Raw genomic sequence first — 25477 nt, forward strand, 5'->3', positions numbered from 1 at the left:
GCTGAAATTAATTAATTCTTTTACCTGACAACATAAGAATCAATAACAAAAACATCATATATAATAATGCCAATTAATTATTTTGTTTGGTAATGATGGACCTAGGAACGCTTATTATCGTTCTACAAAGTACCTTACAGGCCATCTGATAAAGTTTCTAAATTTATCTTTTATTGTATATGTGTGTTTCGTAATGTTATCAGCTGATCAGTGTCTACATGTTGATGATGCAAAGGTTATTACACGATTAGGAAATTGGCGCGAAATGTTATTTCATAAAAAGGGAAACTTTTGACTGTGAGGTGACTTTTAAAAAACAAGACTTGGATTTATAGATTAGCGGAAGTAAGCACAAGGGACTTGTCAGCTTTAGAGAGCGGTCTGCTTTAGTTACTGAAGTGGATATTTAGCTAATACGACATTCGGAGGTTTTTCTTCATTACATATTAAGCTTCTTGTTCAGCATCGTCCATCGGCGTCCAGTAGCTTTATAGTGTTGACCTTTCGACTGTGTTCATTGGTTATTTCAGTGTTACCTCCGTTTAGACCAGCGGTTCTTAACCTATTATGCTCGGCGACCCCTTTTTACAATCCCCCCACTCTGCCGCGACCCCCCCACACACACACACACATACAGCAATAGAAGAATAGACAATAACAATCCATATTTTCGATGGTCTTAGGCGACCCCTGGCAAATCGTCAATCGACCCCCAAGGGGGTCGCGATCCACAGGTTGAGAACCCCTGATTTAGACCTATCTGCACAAGACACAGCGCGGAGGCGCCTTAAGAAATGGAGTTCATCACTCGTTACACACACAGGGGTATCCTGTACAAGGTGTTTTGTTTTCTTCAGTAACTCTGAAAAAAAAAAAAGCATTTTTTAATATTTAGTTTCGGCGTAGTTGAGTATGTCAATTGTTATGAGCATTCCCAACTATTAGTAACATTTCGAAAGGTGATGACCACAAGAATGGTATTTAACAGTTTCAAATATGGAAAGATTTATGATGAAAAAACAGTTTAGAAAAAATGTTTTCAAAGTGTCTTATTGATTAATTAAAGTCCAAATGCTGAGCTAGAGTCTAGATACTTAACGCTGTTTGCGTGTATGTCATACTCATATAATAATAACAATATTCTTTTTGTTTTCTCTCTGTTAAGAATCTTAGCTCACTTTCTCGTCTTAGTAAGCGGTGATTTAAAAAGAGTTGTTCCCCCCCTTTAAGGATGAGTACTTGCCTGAGCTTGTTTCACTTCGGCTTTGTAGTCGAGACACGTCTGAGCATGTCGCCCTCCCGTCTTTGTGAGCCCCCCCCCACTCACAGACAGCAGATGTTTCTAATCACTTGGTCTATGTTGTGTTAATTTCAACATTGCTTTAATTAGGCTATAAAGTCGGAAACAGATTCGCCCGATGTCCGTACAAGTTTGGACAGGGGCCCAATCAATGTACATATACATAGGGAGATGTTTTTATTTTTTTTTTTAAATTTTATTGTTTAGAACACAAAGGGGAGATAAATAGACAATTACATTGAGACTACAGAGTATTTAGTATGCCTTGACCTTTTTTTTTTTTAATACTCAAAAAATACTATTCAATTTTAAAAAAGCAATTATAGAAATGTCCACATATTATAGAACTGCACAATCAATAAAAATTATATATTTATATATCGATGTCGTCGATAAAACTCAGTGGACATATACAATTCTATAAATTTGTCTTTCTTACTAAAATTACACGCGCGCTCACGCATACACGCACACAACTATGCGGTCAGCGGGTAATTTTTTTTAAAGACGAAGTATCCCTTTCAGGCCATAGAAACAGATGACCTTTACATCATCTGCCCCATAGGTCACAACCAAACTCTTGTTGAAGAAGAAACAGAAATAGAAGATAGGGCTGTAGGGCGACCTAGAAGTACCTAGCGACGCGAACTACAGGTAAATCTAGTTATTTTGAAAGTTTGATAACATATAGAACAAGATGAAAGGGTGGCCCATAACAGGTGACTATTGAGGTCAATTGTTGTCGGCCCATACTCCAATTAGGGTGACGGGTTGCAAAGTAAGCAAGAAAGCATACTGTCCACCAGATGTAGCTATGTCCTCAAGTGACCTGTTCAACCAATTTGTATGTTATGTGAACCTATAAGGAGGCCTTGACACACACCGCCACTTAGCTAGCCCCAAGCAACTACCCTAAGTGTCGATCCGTATCGGTCATCACTTCCGGTCTAATGCCTTGCATTTCGCTGCCGAAAAAATAAGCTATACTGCTTTAGACTCGCCTTGTCCGTACAATCGGCTTTCTAAATGGCAGATCAGACTACACAGCGGTTCTCGGGTTCATTGGAAAGGAGGAGCGTATTGTATACCCATTGCATTATACAACAAGTAAGCCTTTAAATCCAGAGCGTAGCATTAAACATATTTTTGAATATTTTTTTTTCGCCCGAAGCGCGCTGAATCTGGACATCCTATTCAACAACGCTTAAACACTGATCTTACTTTTTTTTTTTTATAGTTGAAATGAATTAGCGAAAGAGAAACGCTACGGAGTACCCGAGGAAGTTCAAACCGGATTTATTTATGTATTGTGGTGGTAAAAGCGATTTTTCCCCCCTTCGACTGATATCAATGTTCATATAGATCGTTTTAATGTCAGAGTTTTAAATCATTGCATTGCGTCATGCATTTTTAGGAAGTCAAATCTGGAGAGGTTTAAAAGCTCTTACAAAAATCTCTATTTTAACTATTTAGAAATTTTAGGTCATTTATTGCTTGCATTTAACTATACATTTCATAGAACAACGGCGTTTATTTAACATACATGCTATAAAACGTAGGATGAAAAAACTGTTTTCTCAACATGCGTCTATGGTACGCCGACTTATTTGGAAATACTTTTCTGGTGCTGTAGCGCCAAAAGGTTGCCGACCCCTGGTCTTGTGTACTACGGTGTCTTGCTTCAATGTGTGAAGGAGAAGGGAGTTAAGTGGCGTATCCAGCAACCATGAACACATTTCTTGTTTACCTTTTTTTTTGTGTGTGTGTCCTAGACCTGTACTGCTACGACTGTCTACTTACACGCTTACTTATCGTACGTCAGCACTATATTTAGCCGGGCCTTGGGTCTGGAAGTGTACGCTATTGTAACGCCGCACGAGCTGACGCGTGTATATGTATGTCTGTCTGGATCTACGCTACGAGCGGTGGGGGGGGGGGGGGTGTGTGGAGAGACGCGGAGATTAAAAGGGGGGGGGGGGGTTGCGGCCATGGTTCAAGTGTTGTTCTCCAGTAACTGTTTCCTCAGCCAACCATCCTCCGTCCCGTCTCATCGTGTTCTGACACTCGAGGCAAAAGCGACTAAGTTTAGGATGTATTTTGGAAAAAAAGGAGGGGGGGGGGGAGAGAGAAAAGGCGCCCTCCACGCCACCGTGTTTTGACTGCATCTTGACAACGTTATCATGACACTATTTATCTGACCTTCAAGTTCTCCAGGCACCCTCTTATAGTTGGCGACTACTAGGCTCACTCGTCGCCTACCCCGCCACTCCGTTTTTTTTTTTAAAACGCTTATATCAACTCACTCTGTTTGTCCATCTATCTGGTCAAAAGTTTGTACACGTTATTTCTCCCACATCCAATCTCTGATTTGGATTTTGCATAATTATTGTTTGTACAGTGGCGTAGCTAGGGTGGGGGAGGAGGGGGGGAATTCGAAAATCCCCCGGGTCCCCACTTGAGGAGGGGCCAAAAGAGTGTTGTTTTTTTTATTAAATTAAATATTATGCCAAATGCAGGGGCCATCAAAGAGGTCAAGCCCCCCGAAGCCCCCAAACGATTTAAAATTCATAGCTACGCTCCTGTTTTTGTACCTGTCAAAGCAAGAATCAATCAATAAAAACAACAACAAAAAATCCATTAAATAAATTAACTATGGGTAATTAATTATTTTGGTTAGCATTAAAAAAGGGGAAAAAATCGTACTTGAGAAAATGTGGTGGTATAACAATTTAGTATAAGTTGAATTTGTCCTCTAGATGAGGCTTGAGCCCCGAGTGAACAAATATTTTTATTCATTCAAAAAAGCGATCACTGTAACATTTGACAGATACCCCTTTCTCTGCCCCCCCCCCCAAACTTGTCCAGACAAGTGATAGGATCATAGCGTATTGAGAAAGCTAAAAGCATGAATAAAACAAAAATAATTCTAATCGCACAGAAGTTTTAATAGAGACCAGAAATGCTATATCAGAGGAGAAGTTTTCAAGGGAAAAGATCGTTTCTTGAGACCCGCTTCAGAAATCTAAATGCCTATAAATGGATTCCGGATAGATTTATGCCACGGCATACATCTGGATGTTAAGTGGTCACCACTAGCCCTAACACCAACTTAATGCGTAGACTTCTTTTCGTATAGTCACTTTCAGTGGGACGAAAACAATGTTTTTTTTTAGCGGCCCCCGAAAGGGAAAAAGACGGACGCTATTAGTTTTTTGTGGAGTGTCTGTCCGTCCGTCCGTCCCATTTAGATCTCGTAAACTAGAAAAGATAATGAAAATCCGACATCATAATATTTTAGACGGCAGCGGCTACATTTTTTTTTTCTGAAAGCTAAAAATCTTATTTTTTTAATTCACTTATGCAAGCATTTTTTTTTCATAAAAATACACACCACTTTTACAACTATTCACTGTAATCACGGGAGGCTCTTTAGTAGGGGAGGTAAATATGTACCACATTTGTAACAAATTTATGCAAACGCTTTTAGATTTTTGCAAAAAATATTTTTTTGTTTACATTTTTATTGCAGAATTAAGTAAGTTCTGTCATACTAAGTACTACGTTTACACACACACACAAAATGGTTACTTTTTTTTTTTAAAGAAAAAAATTTATTTAGTATGCATATAAGTTGGACATAGTTTAAAACTACAATTAATAAGTAGTTTTTCATATTATCGCGTGAACTGCATATGTTCACAGAATCCACAGAACACTTAACTAAAGGACATTTTTTTTACGGAAATGTTGTTTTTTTATTGAGGAATAAGAAATTGACCCTTTACAAAACCATTGGATCAATTAGATATTCATTATAAGACATCAGTTCACATCTAACTTCACATTCACTTTCACCTATCCTTTGGTCTGATGGACCGCTGGGGCACCACACAAGACCTGTCAACCTTCTTTAACCATTCTTCTCTGTCATTTGTCTTTGATAGACTTTAATTCTGATGTTCCTTCTGAAAATATTGAAACCTGCCTTTTGTTACCTGTCTGGGTGGACCACTTCGGGGGCCGACTTGTAACCTTGTCACTAATATAACTATTCACATGTTAGCCTTGCTCTTGCTGGATACTTTTAGTACTTCGTTCTTCTTGTTTACTTCGGATTGATTGAATGTCTTCTAATCGCCATTGTATTGCAATATTGGTTGAAGGGGGAGTTTAGGGCATCTATTGAAGCCCTATAAAAAAAAAAAAAAACGAAAACGGAAAACCATTGTACTGTAACTAAAATACAACGATATCTACATTCTAACAAGAATTTTCTAATATGTACAATAGAGACTATAAAGTGGGCTGTGGACTTGATTTTTGTCCAAGGTAGTGTCATTGAACTGAAGAGAGAGCATCAAGGAGGGTCACGGATTGCAGATGTCATACACAACAGAAGCAGAAAGAAGGGTGAAAATGCAACAGCGCCTGGTGATTACATATGCCCAACCTGCGATCGCAGCTGTGTATCAAGGATGGGCCTCTTTAGTCACACAAGAAGTTGCAAAGGGAAAAGAGCGTCTCTCGAGACGTAAAATGCCACAGATGAATCGATTCGTGTAAGACAATGGAAAGATTTGAAGCTCAACTAACATGGAAAGAAAAAAAAAATCGAGGGGGGTTAGTGACCTTAACCTAGTTACCTTCTTCCGGCCTTGAACTTCTGCGATCCACCAGGCAGGAAAACATAATATGTACAATTAGCCTCTAATTGCGGTTCCGTTCAGCGTCACTTGACGGGATCATTGTAGATCACAAAACAAAACAAGACTGAAACGGGCTTAGGAAAGGTATGTAGCTGGTCATGTGCTGGCCACTAGGCGCCCTCGTTACACTAGAAACAGGTGACATTTCCTTCAAGGCACCTGAAAATTTTAGGTGTCTTTTGTTTGTTTAATTGTCAACCTGACCTTCTTTGTGCAATGGTAACCTGTTTCCGACTGTGCGCTTTTTACATTTCCTACTCACGGATCGCCGGTCGTATCGTCGAAAAAAAAATCGCCAGTCTCCGTGGAACCAGCTTCATTATGCAATGTTTGCAGAAGTTCTGAGTGGCGAATAGCACCTGGTCACGGACGGGTTATTGCTCTTCATTGGGGCATCACTGCACTAGTCACACTGTTATACTTTCATGAGATGTTGTGATGTACCTAGCAGCACCTAGTACCTAGCAGTAACTAGTAATTAGCAGCACTTGGAATCACGTAGAACCTAGCAGTACCTGTCAGTACCTAGTAGCACCTAGCAGTGCCTATCAGTACCTAGCCTTGTGGTCAAATACATTTTTGACATGCGTGTCAAGGGCTGCATCACTGCTAATCATCAAGTTCATGGAACTGGGCTTTAGCGGCCTCATGTATTCCTAGTAGGCAGGGGGGGGGGTCAAGACGATCCGGACAGAGCATCGTCACGGGCCCACTGTATTTAGATTGGTCTTCACTGTTGTAGTTCTATGCACTATTTGGTATAAAAAAAAAATTGAGTGATTTCAAACATTTTCTGGTGGCTAATGGTCTTCTAGTAGAAAAGTTCTTTGCTCGCGGATGATTTGAGAACCACTGTCTATGACAACCACTGTCTATGACAATCAGCTGTGTGTCAGGGTATCTGTGTGTCTGGGTGTCTTGCGAACGTTTTCTAATGACACTTCTTCACGCATGAGTAATTCTGTGGAGAAATCGAACTCCCCCCCCCCCTGGCCAGACAAGCAGTTTTGACGCTTGCTGCGGAAGAATTCTAGAAAACCAGGATAGAAGAAAGAAAAAAATTAAAAAAAACACGCGCATTTTTTTTTCTTTCCACGTTCGTGCAAAGGGCAGCGACCTTGACCTTGACATTTGCCGACCTTTAGACTTGACGTTGTACCAGATGTTAACAAAAAAAAAATGTGTAAGTAGTTAGTGGGGAAAAAAATAAATGTAGCCTTACTATCACTCTGGTCTGGGGAATGTTTTGGGTCACATACTAAGTAGGACATTGTCCTTCAACTAGAAGTGATACAAATAGGTACTTTAAGGTAATGAAATATGCTTTGTTGTGCCTGGAGTTGTTATTGGCGTTGACTTGAATCACCAAACTGCTGGTCGACAACTAAACCGCTTTAGGCCCGCGTATTGCATTTTCACGTGTAAAACCTGAAATAGTCTGTTTGTTTATACAATTTATAACTTTAATTACAATATTGTTACGAATCTCACTATCCAGGCTCTCTGCAAACTGCACCATACACCACCAACTTAAAGAACTTGACAACTCAGGGCTCCAAAGTAACGTAACACTTTAATAGTTGAATAAATAACAGCCAATACTGTACAATTGGCAACACGTACACTGTACAAATATCTCTCCGATAACACCGTACCGCCGTATCAACTCTTGCACTGGCCTCTCCGTCTCGTTCCGGGCTTGCACTGGGTTCAACACTTCAGGACTGACTTCACACACTTGGGCTCGTTGTGTCGGACTCGATCACAGACCAAGATCAAGACGCCGTTCGTCTCAACTGTATTTGATTGTACTTCGCACTGAACCGTCGTAATGCTCCGTACAGAACCACACCGCTGAACTGTGCTGTAGTCGACCGTGTTCTGAGCCCTGTCGTGAACCTTCTGTCGTGAACCTCCTTTCTGAACCGTCTTGACTGCGACACCTCCGCTCTTTATATAGGGTCCCTACTGGCCTTCTCGAACCGGACAGAACGCCGCTCGACGTTTCTAGGTGGTCAGATGACTACAACTCTCGTGACGCCCCTGAGCTCTGTTCACGACGGCGATCCTTCCCGAACCACCATGTTGACACTCGACTCGGCTGACCGTCGTAATTCGTCACGCTTGACCGCTCGTCTAGCGCTGGCCTGGGGCGATTTGCGTCGGCTGACTACACACACACCACTAGCCCCATTTGTGCCACCACCAGGTTTATAACAGTATAAAGAAATTTAACTTGAGATAAAAAGAAATAAATGCAATAAACTTTAGTGATAATTTGAAATGGTATTTTAAAATGAAAATCTGACTCTTTATAAAACGCGTCTTTCACTCTGGCAATCTGGAGTCGTCTGGCCTTCCCAAGGCAGCTGACGACAGTTCCGCGTATCTTGCATCACTCACACTGCATAGCCACCAACCAATCACTAACCTCTTCTCACCATCACCATAGAAACACACACTCCGTAACACGTGGATTTATCTGATAGTATGAGGGACAGGGGGGGGGGGGGCGGTGGCTGAGTGGTTAAGTGCTTGGCTTCCGTACCTTGGGTCATGGTTTCGAATCTCGGTAAAGTTTTTTAGAGTTTTTTGCCACTAGCCGGCTAGCTCTACACCGAATCCATGCATGGAGAGAGCTCAAAAGACTTATTGTCGTAAGGTAACAAAGAAAGTAAAGTAGGAATCAAAATAATATTTTAAGTTTTTTTTATTTGAAATAATTGTATGCAGGGGCTCCTCTAGAGTGGAGTCTTATAAAGCTTATATCAACTCACTCTGGTACAAATCTTGTACAAGCTATTTCTAACACTCCTCATTCTCAGATTTAAGTTGAAACGTACATAATTATTCATTGTCGATGACAACACATGAACCAATTTAAAAAAAATTACCAATTAATTAATTAATTAGTGGTAGTATTTTTTTTTATATAGAAATAGGGAGATATATCTTGTAGTATTTAGAAATATAGAAGTAATTTTGCGCTTGTGTACCTTATATATGTTTTGTTTTAAGAATTCTTTAAAAAAGTGTTTTAGTTGTGCTTGGGAAAAATGAGGCTCCTTTTGGGGGAGGGAAGGGTAGTGGAATAGCCCGCTTTCCTCAAGTCACGTGGTTATAGAGTCTTTATCTTGTGAAACATAATCCATCCAATGTTATGAGACCACATACACTTGCATGTAAAATAGATCTGTATGCTAGAAATGTTTCTATTGGCACCCGGTCATTGAAGGGGATCCAGAAGTGACGTCTTCACTATATCTTTTTTTGATCTGAAGTGTTGGAAAAGAGACTGAGTCTCTCTCTCTCTCTCTCCCTCTCTATCTCTCTCTCTCTCTCTCTCTCTCTCTCTCTCTCTCTCTCACTCTCTCTCTCCCCTGCCTCTTACCCAAAGTAGAATGTATTTTTAAAATGCGTAACCTCAGTGGCTCTAAAAATTGTTTCCCTTTAATCCGCAAGCGTTCTTCTTTTTTTTTTTGGTCATCAACGAACTTATTCTCATTTAATACACTACGACTTCACTGTTAGTTTAGTCTTCGGTCCTAGTCTACGACCTTTAAAAAGGGTTGAGAACCTCTAGACTAGTTTCTCTGTCCGTAAATTATATCGTTTTTTTTTCTCCTTTCCCTTTAATGACATATCCGTTTAGTTTTTTGTGTTAGAAATCGGTCATCATGAGACATAAATAGAAAATGGCTAACTCGGTAGGAGACACAAGTACTTAGAGGGAAAGTAGACTATGAAACAAACTTAGGCAGCCCCTCTGGGTCCGTTGTTTGGGCAGGTTTCAGGCTTTGCCTTACAGAGACTGCTTGAAACGGTATATTCTTTTTAGAAGCCAGGTTATAATTTAAAACTCTTTAAATGAAGAAAACGTTAAAATCTTTTTATTGAGGAGATCTGAAAAGATCTTGTGTTGAAAGTTTTGTTTTGTTTTGGTTTCAATGGAATGTGAATTATAAAATGTGTTAACTTATTGACTTATAGATTTGTAGGAATTAATGTTAGTTTGTCTATAAGTTTGTCTGTAAGTTGTTTCGATTGTCAAGTGCTTAAGGATATATTGTCTTTGGAGTTTGTGTAATATAGTTGTCAAGAAGGCAATTATTGTCTTTGGAGTTTGTGTAATATAGTTGCCTGGAAGGCAATTGTTGTCTTTAGAGTTTGTGTATTATAGCTGTCAAGAAAATATTATCTGTGGAGTTTGTGTAATATAGTTGTCAGGAACAATTATTGTCTTTGGAGTTTGTGTAATATAGTTGTCAGGAACAATTATTGTCTTTGGAGTTTGTGTAATATAGTTGTCAGGAACAATTATTGTCTTTGGAGTTTGTGTAATATAGTTGTCAGGAACAATTATTGTCTTTGGAGTTTGTGTAATATAGTTGTCAGGAACAATTATTGTCTTTGGAGTTTGTGTAATATAGTTGTCAGGAAGGCAATTATTGTCTTTGGAGTTTGTGTAATGTAGTTGTCAGGAACAATTATTGTCTTTGGAGTTTGTGTAATATAGTTGCCAGGAAGGCAATTGTTGTCTTTGGAGTTTGTGTAATATAGTTGCCAGGAAGGCAATTGTTGTCTTTGGAGTTTGTGTAATATAGTTGTCAGGAACAATTATTGTCTTTGGAGTTTGTGTAATATAGTTGCCAGGAAGGCAATTGTTGTCTTTGGAGTTTGTGTAATATAGTTGCCAGGAAGGCAATTGTTGTCTTTGGAGTTTGTGTAATATAGTTGTCAGGAACAATTATTGTCTTTGGAGTTTGTGTAATATAGTTGTCAGGAACAATTGTTGTCTTTGGAGTTTGTGTAATATAGTTGTCAGGAAGGCAATTATTGTCTTTGGAGTTTGTGTAATATAGTTGTCAGGAACAATTATTGTCTTTGGAGTTTGTGTAATATAGTTGCCAGGAAGGCAATTGTTGTCTTTGGAGTTTGTGTAATATAGTTGCCAGGAAGGCAATTGTTGTCTTTGGAGTTTGTGTAATATAGTTGTCAGGAACAATTATTGTCTTTGGAGTTTGTGTAATATAGTTGCCAGGAAGGCAATTGTTGTCTTTGGAGTTTGTGTAATATAGTTGCCAGGAAGGCAATTGCTGTCTTTGGAGTTTGTGTAATATAGTTGTCAGGAACAATTATTGTCTTTGGAGTTTGTGTAATATAGTTGTCAGGAACAATTATTGTCTTTGGAGTTTGTGTAATATAGTTGTCAGGAAGGCAATTATTGTCTTTGGAGTTTGTGTAATATAGTTGTCAGGAACAATTATTGTCTTTGGAGTTTGTGTAATATAGTTGCCAGGAAGGCAATTGTTGTCTTTGGAGTTTGTGTAATATAGTTGCCAGGAAGGCAATTGTTGTCTTTGGAGTTTGTGTAATATAGTTGTCAGGAACAATTATTGTCTTTGGAGTTTGTGTAATATAGTTGCCAGGAAGGCAATTGTTGTCTTTGGAGTTTGTGTAATATAGTTGCCAGGAAGGCAATTGTTGTCTTTGGAGTTTGTGTAATATAGTTGTCAGGAACAATTATTGTCTTTGGAGTTTGTGTAATATAGTTGCCAGGAAGGCAATTGTTGTCTTTGGAGTTTGTGTAATATAGTTGCCAGGAAGGCAATTGTTGTCTTTGGAGTTTGTGTAATATAGTTGTCAGGAACAATTATTGTCTTTGGAGTTTGTGTAATATAGTTGCCAGGAAGGCAATTGTTGTCTTTTGAGTTTGTGTAATATAGTTGCCAGGAAGGCAATTGTTGTCTTTGGTACTTCTGTGTTAGAGTTGCCAGGAAGGCAATTGTTGTCTTTGGTACTTCTGTGTTAGAGTTGCCAGGAAGGCAATTGTTGTCTTTGGTACTTCTGTGTTAGAGTTGCCAGGAAGGCAATTGTTGTCTTTGGTACTTCTGTGTTAGAGTTGCCAGGAAGGCAATTGTTGTCTTTGGTACTTCTGTGTTAGAGTTGCAAGGAAGGCAATTGTTGTCTTTGGTACTTCTGTGTTAGAGTTGCCAGGAAGACAATTGTTGTCTTTGGTACTTCTGTGTTAGAGTTGCCAGGAAGGCAATTGTTGTCTTTGGTGTTTCGGTACTATAATTATCAGGAAGACAATGTTCTGCTTTTCGGACTGTTGTGACGATGGGGTTCCGGGTTGTAAACCCTTCATTGCCCCAGGACGTTTGGACCAGGGCGTAGTCATCTTCATTTCTAAAAGGACATCACTCACCTTAAAATAAACATTAATTTCGATGGGACCCAATGTTTTAACTTCACTCCTCTGAAGCAATACACACATAGACCTCATTTGGAAGCTTAACACACGACTGGCGCGCTTGTTGATAGGCTTCATCGGCGTCTCCATGCCAGAGGCGTAGCTAGGGTGGGGGGAGGGAAGGGAACATTTGAACATCTCCACGGGTCCCTACTTAAGGGGGACCCCCACATGAGAGGTTTTTTTTTTTTACATTAAATATAAAATATTACGCAAAATGCAGGGGCCCCCAAAGCTAGCAAATTCCTAGCTACACTACTGCTCCATGCTTACGAAATAGAAGGAGTTTGAAAAAGTCGATGCCCTCCAATAACAATAATTATGGAAGAATATTTTTTTTTTAAAGGTGAGGGGTTCACATTTTGAAAGACTGGTTGACAAACACTTGCATTTCTCTCTAAATTTCATTGACCCACCGCCCCTGGCTGTGGAGTCTCCGCCTCTGTGTATTGACCCACCGCGTCTGTGGCTAAGTACGGGGGACTACCACTAGAGCTGTTGCATTTGGTAGTACACATAATACTTGTTATTGTTCATTCTTTAAGTGGGTGACTTCCGCTTTGTTCTAGTTGTCAGTACCGCGGCTGTCAAATCGTGACTGGTTTTTGTCACATTGGGACAGCTATTGTATCTAGTGTAGGGATGATGTTTACTGTCCTGTGATAACTGATGCATGCTGGGTAATAAAACCCCAATAGTGGTGCGATACTAAAACATGGTGAAAGCAATGGTACACGTAGTGAAAGTTATTTTTTGTAGCTTTGTCATATTGATTCTATTCAAAGGCTTAAACATATGTTGTCCACTTGTCTTTGTGAGAGATATACAATTAGATAGAGCCATCGTTTGTCTAATACATGCCTAACGGCTGTCTGTGTCGGCTCTATTGAAGTTGTTGATGAACGGATGCTGCGAGGGTGGGGGGGGAGGTGCTGGCTAGGGCATGTGACCTTTGACCACTGGGGTGGTAATTTGCATAAAGGGCGAAATGACTCTGGGCCAGAAGAATTTTTTTTTGGACATTCCGATGGTCTAGACTCTAGAGGTTAAGTTCGCATAGTGCGTTATCGCTAGGCGGTGGTGTCGTTTCCAGAGTCACCGGTTCTAGCCTCTGTCGGCGCAGTCCCTTATTTTCGTATCATTTTAATTCACTACTTTCTCTCTTAAAAACTTGGTCCCTGGTGCCGCTATTCATTTATGTCTAATATATGTATGTATCATATTCTAAGGCTTGTCTGTGTTCTCCATTAGTTGTTACTATTATTAAAAGACGTTACTTAATAGATCTAGATATATCTCTTTTAAAGTAACAAAATTTCACGTTTTTGAGTTAAAAAGCTCAAACAAGATGGAGGCGAATCGGGTGGGCTCGTTGTTTCTTAAGTAATGCAGGTCAAAGGGCAGATTTCCAAGTTTAATTGCCTCTAATGCGCTATAAATATAAAAACTTCTGATAATAGTATTAATGAAAATGAAACAATTTAATTGGTTGCCCGTGAACACACGCGCCGTATTCTTTGTGAGAGAAAATATAGAAGATGTACTGATGTAGACATTGTTTGGAGATGTACTGATGTAGACCTTGTTTGGAGATGTACTGATGCAGACCTTGTTTAGAGATGTATTGATATAGACCTTGTTTAGAGATGTATTGATGTAGATCTTGTTTGGAGATGTACTGATATAGACCTTGTTCGGAAATGTACTGATATAGATCTTGTTCGGAGATGTACTGATGTAGACCTTGTTTGAAGATGTACTGATGTAGACCTTGTTTAGAGATGTACTGATGTAGACCTTGTTTGGAGATGTACTGATGTAGACCTTGTTTAGAGATCTACTGATACAGACCTCGTTTAGAGATGTACTGATGTAGACCTTGTTTCGAGATGTACCGATATAGACCTTGTTTAGAGATGTACCGATATAGACCTTGTTTAGAGATGTACCGATATAGACCTTGTTTAGAGATGTACTGATGTTGACCTTGTTTGGATATGTACTGATGTTGACCTTGTTTAGGGATGTACTGATGTTGACCTTGTTTAGAGATGTACTGATTTTGACCTTGTTTAGGGATGTACTGATGTTGACCTTGTTTAGAGATGTACTGATGTTGACCTTGTTTAGAGATGTACTGATGTAGACCTTGTTTGGAGATGTACTGATGTAGACATTGTTTAGAGATGTACTGATGTAGACCTTGTTTAGAGAAGTACTGATGTAGACCTTGTTTAGAGAAGTACTGATGTAGACCTTGTTTGGAGATGTACTGATGTTGACCTTGTTTAGAGATGTACTGATGTTGACCTTGTTTAGAGAAGTACTGATGTAGTCCTTGTTTAGAGAAGTACTGATGTAGACATTGTTTATAGAAGTACTGATGTAGATCTTGTTTAGAGATGTACTGATGTAGACCTTGTTTGGAGATGTACTGATGTAGACATTGTTTAGAGATGTACTGATGTAGATCTTGTTTAGAGATGTACTGATGTTGACCTTGTTTGGATATGTACTGATGTTGACCTTGTTTAGAGATGTACTGATGTTGACCTTGTTTGGATATGTACTGATGTTGACCATGTTTAGGGATGTACTGATGTTGACCTTGTTTAGAGATGTACTGATTTTGACCTTGTTTAGGGATGTACTGATGTTGACCTTGTTTGGATATGTACTGATGTTGACCTTGTTTAGAGATGTACTGATGTTGACCTTGTTTAGAGATGTACTGATGTAGACCTTGTTTGGAGATGTACTGATGTAGACATTGTTTAGAGATGTACTGATGTAGACCTTGTTTAGAGAAGTACTGATGTAGACCTTGTTTAGAGAAGTACTGATGTAGACCTTGTTTGGAGATGTACTGATGTTGACCTTGTTTAGAGATGTACTGATGTAGACCTTGTTTAGAGAAGTACTGATGTAGACCTTGTTTAGAGAAGTACTGATGTAGACCTTGTTTAGAGAAGTACTGATGTAGACCTTGTTTAGAGATGTACTGATATAGACCTCGTTTAGAGATGTACTGATGTAGACCTTGTTTCGAGATGTACCGATATAGACCTTGTTTAGAGATGTACCGATATAGACCTTGTTTAGAGATGTACTGATGTTGACCTTGTTTGGATATGTACTGATGTTGACATTGTTTAGAGATGTACTGATGTTGACCTTGTTTGGATATGTACTGATGTTGACCTTGTTTAGGGATGTACTGATGTTGACCTTGTTTAGGGATGTGTCTACCGTGTAATTCACCTGATCTTCACATTTTCATTCCCAAGCCTGAACTATTAAATTATTTATAAAAATTGTATTACTCTAGTAGCTTATTAAAGATTCTCTAGGCTTGAACGTCGGTAATAATAAAAGAACCAACATTTAAATAGATTAAGATCTTTTTTTTTCTTCTGTGTTCCCATTGGCTGGCTGCTTGTGGTTGGGAGGTGAGTCACTTCAACGCCCGTGTTTGAAATAAAGTTTCTGTGGTGCTCTTCTATTAAGTGCACAGTTAGTGGTGTCAGTTTTTTTTGGGGGGATGTTGGTCAGGTCAGGATGTGAACATCTCAAGACATCATTTTATTGTTTACACATTGAAGTTATTTATAGTAGCAATTGCTCTCCACTGTAGTGTACTTATGGCATATCTTTACCATAAAGAGATAATGTCTTATCTTATACACTACGAGAGTACTTTTAAAAAAATTACTTTTATGTAAAACATACTTAAGTGACAAAACGATTCTTAATGGACAGAGCTATGGTAATGTTAAACGGTTCAATCCTAACGTAGACACTTCACTTGACCATGTTCCACTCTTCGATTCTGAGCAATTTGATTTGAAAAAAAAATATGATTAAATGATTTGCCACAAGCCAAGAGCTGTCTTCAATTGCTTCCCCTTGGCTAATAGTTCAGAGACATTTTTCACTTCGACGAAAGTGTTTTTTTTTCTTTTTTTGGCACTACAAGACTGGTCACATAGATTGTAAGATTTAAATAAAAAAAAAAAAAGATTTGAAAAAAAAAAAAAAGGAGGTGGGTCCTGAGGAAAATGGACAAAGGGAAATAATAATGAATGCGAACAAATGCTTTTATTTTGTAACCAGTAGCTCTCACGGGATGGGATGTGGTGGCCTGGCGACAGGTCCAGGACTGTCAAGTGTGGGACAGTATTTGATCTTTATCCAGGCAGACCTGAGCAGAGAGATGTGCTTTGTCATAGGCCCGTATGGTCAGCGACACGAGTTTGTGTAGTTTGTGAGAACTGAACTCATGCATGCTTTAGCTCAGCGGTTCTCAACCTTTTAAGCTCGGCGACCCCCTTTTTACAATACCCCACTCTGCCGCGACACCCCCCCCCCCCACACACAAACACCGACACAGCATTAGAAGAATAGGCAATAACAGTCCATTTTTTCGATGGTCTTTGGTGACCCCTGGCTAATCGTCAATCGACCCCCTAGGGGGTCGCGACCCATAGGTTGAGAACCCCTGCTTTAGATGATGTAATGTATTGTATTTCAACGTAAACTCTTAGAGGCTATAGGAAATGTAAAAAAAAAAAAACAAAAAAAAAACTACAGTACAATCGCAATCTTATTTAATCTGAATATAAAACTTTATGAAATGATTTAGAAATGATTTGAAATAAACTATACGTATTTAACAGAATTGAAAAAAAGGGAGCGAAGGCGAGTAGTTCATTCTATCGTATTCATCAACAAACTAGCCGCTGACACCTCGGTTAAGGCCCATTCTGTGCTATTTTATCTTGTGCTATTTTATCTTGCGCTATTTTGTCTTGCGCTATTTTGTCTTGCGCTATTTTGTCTTGCGCTATTTTGTCTTGCGCTATTTTGTCTTGCGCTATTTCAACTTCCGCTATTTTGTCTTGCGCTATTTCAACTTCCGCTATTTTATCTTGCGCTATTTTGTCTTGCGCTATTTCAACTTCCGCTATTTTATCTTGCGCTATTTCAACTTCCGCTATTTTATCTTGCGCTATTTTATCTTGCGCTATTTTATCTTGCGCTATTTTATCTTGCGCTATTTTGTCTTGCGCTATTTTGTCTTGCGCTATTTTATCTTGCGCTATTTTATCTTGCGCTATTTTGTCTTGCGCTATTTCAACTTCCGCTATTTTATCTTGCGCTATTTCAACTTCCGCTATTTTATCTTGCGCTATTTTGTCTTGCGCTATTTTGTCTTGCGCTATTTTGTCTTGCGCTATTTTATCTTGCGCTATTTTGTCTTGCGCTATTTTGTCTTGCGCTATTTTGTCTTGCGCTATTTTATCTTGCGCTATTTTGTCTTGCGCTATTTCAACTTCCGCTATTTTGTCTTGCGCTATTTTGTCTTGCGCTATTTTATCTTGCGCTATTTTGTCTTGCGCTATTTTATCTTGCGCTATTTTGTCTTGCGCTATTTTGTCTTGCGCTATTTTGTCTTGCGCTATTTTATCTTGCGCTATTTTGTCTTGCGCTATTTCAACTTCCGCTATTTTGTCTTGCGCTATTTTGTCTTGCGCTATTTTATCTTGCGCTATTTTGTCTTGCGCTATTTTGTCTTGCGCTATTTTATCTTGCGCTATTTCAACTTCCGCTATTTCGTCTTGCGCTATTTTATCTTGCGCTATTTTGTCTTGCGCTATTTTGTCTTGCGCTATTTTGTCTTGCGCTATTTTATCTTGCGCTATTTTGTCTTGCGCTATTTTGTCTTGCGCTATTTTGTCTTGCGCTATTTTATCTTGCGCTATTTTGTCTTGCGCTATTTCAACTTCCGCTATTTTGTCTTGCGCTATTTTGTCTTGCGCTATTTTATCTTGCGCTATTTTGTCTTGCGCTATTTCAACTTCCGCTATTTTGTCTTGCGCTATTTTGTCTTGCGCTATTTCAACTTCCGCTATTTTGTCTTGCGCTATTTTATCTTGCGCTATTTTGTCTTGCGCTATTTCAACTTCCGCTATTTTGTCTTGCGCTATTTCAACTTCCGCTATTTTGTCTTGCGCTATTTTGTCTTGCGCTATTTTGTCTTGCGCTATTTTGTCTTGCGCTATTTATTCTTGCGCTATTTCAACTTCCTATATTTTGTCTTGCGCTATTTTGTCTTGCGCTATTTTGTCTTGCGCTATTTTAACTTCCTATATTTTGTCTTGTGCTATTTCAACTTGCGCTATTTTGAAGAGAAATGTCGCGTTATTTTGTCGCGTCCCCATGTCTCGTAGTTCAAACCGCGCTCGCTTGTTGTATTGCAGATGAGTGATCACCATAGTCCTGGTTATGCACACACATGTTGAACATGAGTACCCTAGTTCAAACTGAACTCACGTGTCGCTTCAGGTTGGGCTTGCCGCGCATATGTTACTCACTTCTAGCAAATCTCCCCCCCCCCCCATCCTTTTGAGTAAAGGAAAAAGAATGCGCAAAATTTCCGCGACTGACGCGTTTTGAATGAAAACCAAATAACACGGGAGTCAAACCTCTCCTCTTTGAAGCTGAATGAACCAGTTTGTCTCAATCGGGTGACATCACTCCATTCTCTCCCTTTGATCCCAAGATAGTGGTTGCTTCCCCATGCAGTCTATTTTTGGATGATAAAACTATATATGTACTATTGACCGGCATGGATTCTTTTTTTTTTTCTTTACCTGACATCACTTATACCCCACAGTGCAGTGGTAATTTTGTGTCTATGTTTGGCAACTAGTTAGAAAGATATGTGATGGCATCGCAGTATCGCCGTCTGTGTGTGTGTCTGCGTGTGTAGGAAAAACGTCAATTTAAGGTTACAAAAATTTTCGAGTTAAAACTGGCCTGACAGTATATACCCCCCCCCCCTTTTTGTTTCCCCCTTTCCGTTAATCTGTAATAACGCGAGAAGGTTCTTCCTTTTATGGTCATATAAAACGATTGATTCATACTAAAACGTACACATGCGCTTCTGATACATAATGCGCGACATAGGAAACAATATCTACAATGTGGTCATCTCTTGACTACACGGCACGACATGGCCTAAATTGTGCCGATGTGCCAAAAACTCAAACTCATCTCTTGACTACTGGTTGAAATGTTATAGCATGTGACCTTGTCAACCTCACCTGGGCATCGAGACTATTAGTTGAAATGTTTTGGCATAAGACCTTATCAACCTCACCTGGGGATGGAGATGTCCACGCAGAATTTGTGTGTTTGGATGGTTCGCTCAATATGAATTGGCTATAATTTTTCCCCTCCATTTATGTGTGTGGGTGATCTTTTTAGACGCAATGGCCAAGATTACTTTGTACGCTCAGAGCCGGCCTTCGATAACCGGCCCGTTATCGGCAGATAACTGAAATTCATATATCCCAATTTCCAAAGTAGAGAAAAAAGTTAGACTAGTGGGCATAGAGTCATAGTGCTCTACTATGTTTGAGATCTGATCCTAGTAAGTTACTCCACTCCTCTGCGAGGTACTTTGCCTATGCCTATTGCCTAAGGCCGGCCCTGGTATGCTAGACCTAAACATCTTGAAGAAAAGTAAATATCTTCAGTTAGGATAAGCTTGTAAGTCGTGGTGGCTGAGTGGGTAAAAGCGCTAGGCTTCTTCTGAGCCGAGGATTTCGAGTTTGAATCCCGGTGACATTTTAGTCTTTGAAAACACTCTTTAGTCCGCCCAGATGTAATTGGTACCTGATAAACGTAATTGAGATAAAGGCTAGTGGTCGTTGTGCTGGCCACAGGACACCGTCCTAACCTTCGGCCATAGAAACAGATAAGCTTGACATCATCAGCCGCTGTAGGTGGCAAGGTCTGAAAAAGGATATTTTACTTTTTTAAAAGTAAATTATAGATTACATGTCCTTGACCTGGCCCAGAATGCACCTGTGTGCACACTGTAACCATCTGGCGGGGAGATGAATCGCGGAGGTCGTTTGGTGCATATGGGATGGGTAAAGAAGCGTTAGAATCAGGGCCGGTTTTAGACTTGATAAGGCCCTAAGTTATTTGCGGTGATGGGGACCCGCTGTGATCAACACAAGGCAATTTGTTCCTATCTTTTTCTTGAAACATTTGGGGGAAAGGGTGGGGGAGAGGCTAAGCCGTTGTCTCTAGATAAATCAAGCACTGGTTAGAATGTTCCCAAATAGGCACGACCTGGATGTTGCTTCTGTTTCTTATCCAAACAAACAAAGAAAGGCGAGAAGTTTGTTTTCCGTCACGCATGGCTGAGCAAATTTATTGCGTTATTAAACTACGTAGGAGATCCCCACTCCCTCCACGCCCATCCCCCCCCCCCTTTCCCACCCCAGAAGTTTACTCACCCAGGTTATAAAACTTGACTGAACCACATTCATCTTTTCAATTTTTTTCCCCCAGTAGCAGATGGTTGATTTCGTCAGTTCGTATTCTACACAATTCGGATTTTCCCGTATAAGTCACGTGGTTTTAATGTTCATGCTGATTGGTTTTGAAATAATTTGAACTAGTCGACCCTCGGCGTAATATACGCCTCTATTTTGCAAGGTGGGCCTTAAGCCAATGCAACCTATGCAACCGCAGTGGGCCCCGCACTTTCAAAGGACCCGCGCTAGTCCTATGTGTAAATTATTAAATTAAACCATTTTATAACAGAATTTCCGCAGTCTCCTGATTTACCAGGAGCTCCTTGAAATCTCCTGAAAGTGCAAAATATACGAAAAAGTCCTGGAAATCTCCGGAAATTATTAAAAATCTTTTGAAAACTCATACAAATCTCATGAAATGTATAGACAAAAATTGTCATTTTGGGGTGTCCTGCAATATGGAAGACGCCAATCCTACGCGCGATAAGTAAAAACGACATTGTGCATTCGAGACTAAAACTACGTGGGGTAGAAATAAAAAAAGAGTGATCTTTCCATGACTTCTTGGTCACAACGGTTAAGTCCGGCCCCGCTATTTTGTGACTGGGGAATACTACGTGTCCCCCCCCCCCCCCCCCCCCGCTTTTTTGTTCGTAGGGTAACTCTAGTCCGTCCAACTTGCAGAAATAAAAGAGTGATCTTTCTTTTACGTGGTGTCCAAACTCTTGAGCGAAGAAGAGAATTATATATATATATATAGATGCACTTACAACTTTAGTTTTTGTTTGTTGCAATACCCTCAGGTACCATAGTTGTTATTGCTACCTTGATATAAAAAAAAAAAAACGCCAAAGACAAATGCTAATAAAAAAAAAAGTAAAAGCAATGTAATCGTTCTTTAACTCTTTCTCTCCGTAATTATTTACCACATTCTGGTGGAATCAACGTTTGGTATCGTCAGTTAGGAAAGAAAGAGTTAATGTTCAGACCATGTGGTCTATAGGGCAGAGGATGTAAACATCTGTTTCTGTGGCCCACGGTTAACGAGGGTGTCGTGTGGCCAGCACAACGGCAAAACCGCTTTACCATTCCCCAACTACGTTCAGGTACCCGTTAGAGCTGGTTGGTGCCTTAAATATCCCGAAATTAAAAGCCCAGCATTTACTAGGATTCGAACCTTGGATCCTCCAGTCTGAAAGCCAAGCGCTTTACCACTCAGCCACCGCGCCTCCACTAGTTCTAGTAATCGTTTAAAACATTTTCTTTAGTCCGTGACTATTTAATGTGAAAGTAATTCAAATAACACAGACAACTTCGGTCATTTAGTTTGTACTAATATAGAGAGATTGTTTTTCTCGTAATAACTACTGAATGTTAGATTTAAAACATTAAAACATTTTTACCCCCCCCCCCCCAACCTGAGAAAGAAACCAGGTTTAAGCGAATGTCTAGATTTACTCCACATTATACTATTCTAATGATATTCCCCTAGATCCGGGGTCGGCAACCTGCGGCTCGCGAGCCACATGCGGCTCTTTGGATGTGAAGCTGCGGCTCTTTAGTTCCATACGCAAATATTATTTATTTTATCGAAACATTTTTCAGAATAGTTCTAAATCGTTTAACGAAGAGTAGGCACCGATTCTATCTCTCAGCCTTATACCACCCCACCCCCCCATTACACGCATCGTAAGTGTCGTCAGTTGTCGGAAGCTCTCAAATGACGCCGTCGTCTGGTGTTTCTATGTAGGTTTTAATTCGCTTTCGACGCAAGACGAAACGGCATCTTCACTACGTGCTTTGGCTATGACATATAGTTTGTTGTTTCAAGTAAATAAGTTAGAAGCCAATGATTTTCTCTAAGTTAGAAGCAATCTACAAGTAGTGCTAATCTGGCAAGATTTGCGGTACCAATAGAAACTAAACAAAAAGGCAAACCATTTTCAGATGGTGAGTATGTCAAAGACTGCTTCCTATGTGCGCCTGAACAACTGTTTCGTGATTTCAAAAACAAAAAACAAAAACAGAAACCTTGAAAAAAAAAAAGGCAAAGATATGCTACTATCCGCTAAAACAGTACAAGATAGAATAGCTAAAATTATCTTCCAATGTAACATAGTTCCAGGTGGAAGATATTCAACTTTCTTCTGCCTTATCACTTGCTAGTCTTGCGACATAAAAGGCACGGAATAAGTTGCCCATTTTGTCAGGTATATGTCTTCCCAAGGTCCAAAAGAAGATCTTCCAGGATTGCTACTCTCATGACAAACTAGAGGGGAAGATGGAGCGAATGCCATGCAGAAATGCCTTGAAGACAATAAAATCGAGTTAAATAAAATCGTTTAAACAGCAATTGATTGAGCCAAAATTATGATAAGAAAAATTAAGGAGCAACAACAATTCTTTGGAGCCAAATAAACCACCGAATTCTTACATTTCACTGCATAATACACCAAGAAGCGCTTTGTGTCCAAACAGTTAAATAGTTAAGGTTATACATTTGATACAGTATTCTGACCTCCTTCTTTACAATAAAGTGCGATGGCTTGAATCGTTTTGCTTTGTGCTTGAATGAAATAAATACATTCCTAAATGAAAACAAGCATTAATCACCCTGAATATGAGAACGACAAATGGTCGCAAAAATTGTACTTTATGGTGGATATAACAGCGAAAGGAAATGAACTGAATCTAAAACTGCAAAGAAAGTAAAATCCATCCTGTTTTGGTAGAAGAATTAGTTTATTTTGAAGAAAAATTAATTCTTTTGGCAGAAGATATGCACTTACTTCATTTTAAATGTCTAAAACAGAATCGCGATAAAACTCAATGCAACTATTGACACACATTACTTCAGCACATTTATAAACAAATCAAAGATAAAGTTGAAAATGTTGGATGTCCAGAAATGTATGCACGTTACGCAACAAATGGGACAACTTTAAAAGAAATGTCTCGAGTTGAGACACTTAGCCTATATTCGAATAGTCTTCCAGAATGCTAGAGTGAGGTGAAGTTGGCATTTGAAGTACTGACTATCTTCGGATCGACATATTCGTGCGAGCAAGTGTTATATTCATATATAAATGAAAGTACAGTAAGAAGTCAACAAACAAATGAAAATTTAGAGTCGTGTTTGAAACTAAAAGCAAGTTATGAGCCTAATGTATCCAAACTTTCTAAAACCATGCAAAGCCAACCTCCCATTGAATTTTCTCAATTGTTTGTTATTCAAGTACAAGTTAGTGTTGTAAGTAAATATTTAACTGCTTTTGTTGTTGCCGAAAGAAAAAAATAATTATTTAATAAAACCATATATATATTATCTAATTTGGTGTGAAAAACACGTATATATGAAATAATATATTCGTTTTTTTTAAATAAAAAAATTAATTGTGTGAGTACTATTTATTGTTGGCAAGAAAAACATTGCGGCTCTTTATAAACTTTAAAATTTGGTAAATTGTAATTTTTGGCTCTTTCGACTCAAAGGGTTGCCGACCCCTGCCCTAGATCTAAACTTAGAAGACGATGCGCAAAAATACCGTACTTTCGGAAATTCCCGAACGCGATAGTCCTTTCAAGGAACGTGAAGAGTTTTTTTATTCAAAACCGATGTTGGATCTAGATCTAGCCCTAGTCCTCTAGCCAAATTTAATTTTTTTTTATTTTTTTATTTTGAAAAAGGTATAACGGGCCAAAGCAGAGTTTTCCCCATGCGGCCAACGAGCTAGTAATTCTTTGCTAGGCGATAAACACTGTTAATTTTCTAGGAAAATCGTTAGAGACATTTGTGTCGCTGAGATCTTAATTATTTTTTTTACATTTTTGTTCTTTCAGGACCAGCTGCCAGCTCCCTGCGACGCCGCTCTTCAGCCAGTGGCGCCCTCCCAGGGCTGCCCTCCAGCTTGGTCCCTCTCCCGGACATTGTGCCTACTACGGGGCGAGACCGCTCCAACTCGGTCCCTGACTTCCACGCCTACGAGCGAGCCACCCGAGCCCGGGAGACGGGGCGCCAGGTGGGGCGAGAACTGAGGCGCATGAGTGATGAGTTCAACGCCGCCCTCTTCGGCACCCGGCGACTGGTCAGTAGGGCGTTCATTCATGGTTTTATTGTGGTCATCGTCATACTGTACTTGTGTGAAATGGGCAGTAGCTAGCGACTCTCAAATACACCCAGTAACCAAAGCAATCACACTTAACGATAGCTCCATACATTTCTCATCACACTGTCACGTGATTGGTTGTATTGAGGTGACCTGTGTACGTCTAGTGTGAACTCTTGGTACTTTTGTCCCTGTCCTCATGTGTAGATTACATGTGTAGATTACATGTGTGGGTCACGTTGAATATTATAAGTAAAGCTTGTTACTATTGTAGTTTATTTGATTTTTCTTTATAAGGTTATCACATCTCTATCAATATCCACAAATTAGTGCATTTTAAATCTAGTGATATTATTAATATAAAAAATACAAATACTTAAAGGAAGATAATTTACCTTTTTTTTTTCTAAACTAAAACATTAGGAAATATTTTGGGTGGATTTCAGAAAACGTGTAATATCTTATTAGTAAACCAAATTATGAGAAAACAATTATCCATAGAAATATAATACTAATAAAAAATAATTTAGTTTTTTTTTTTTTTAATTCATTTTTATTGTGATTTCAGTTACAATACTAGTTTTGGTTTAGATTCACAAAGTCTAAAAGAGTTATATAATTGTCATACACTTACAGCCGCACATAGATCTAGATACAGTAGTCTCCATTTTCTATATTTTTAAATTTTTACCTTCTCCTGTTCAGAATTGTTTTTTTCTAGTTTGAAAGTTGTTAAAATAAATGTATTGATTCGTTTTAAGGGTGAAACTTTTTAAAGC

General features: G+C 39.2%; 1 protein-coding gene across 3 annotated transcripts in view; it reads left to right on the forward strand.

Annotated features, from left to right (window-relative positions):
• The window catches only part of LOC106054239 (uncharacterized), a 41578-nt gene that overhangs the window by 9717 nt on the left and 6384 nt on the right, over window positions 1-25477 (forward strand). For all 3 annotated transcript variants that reach the window (XR_008776895.1, XM_056023076.1, XM_056023077.1), the window contains exon 3: window positions 24433-24677. Coding sequence is in view for 2 of the 3 variants with exons in the window: in XM_056023076.1 (XP_055879051.1) it covers window positions 24433-24677 (245 nt within the window). In the remaining variant the exon portion in view is untranslated. The remainder of the gene's footprint in view (window positions 1-24432; window positions 24678-25477) is intronic.

The sequence above is a fragment of the Biomphalaria glabrata genome, chromosome 3 (genome assembly GCF_947242115.1).
Source record: "Biomphalaria glabrata chromosome 3, xgBioGlab47.1, whole genome shotgun sequence".
NCBI lineage: Eukaryota > Metazoa > Mollusca > Gastropoda > Planorbidae > Biomphalaria > Biomphalaria glabrata.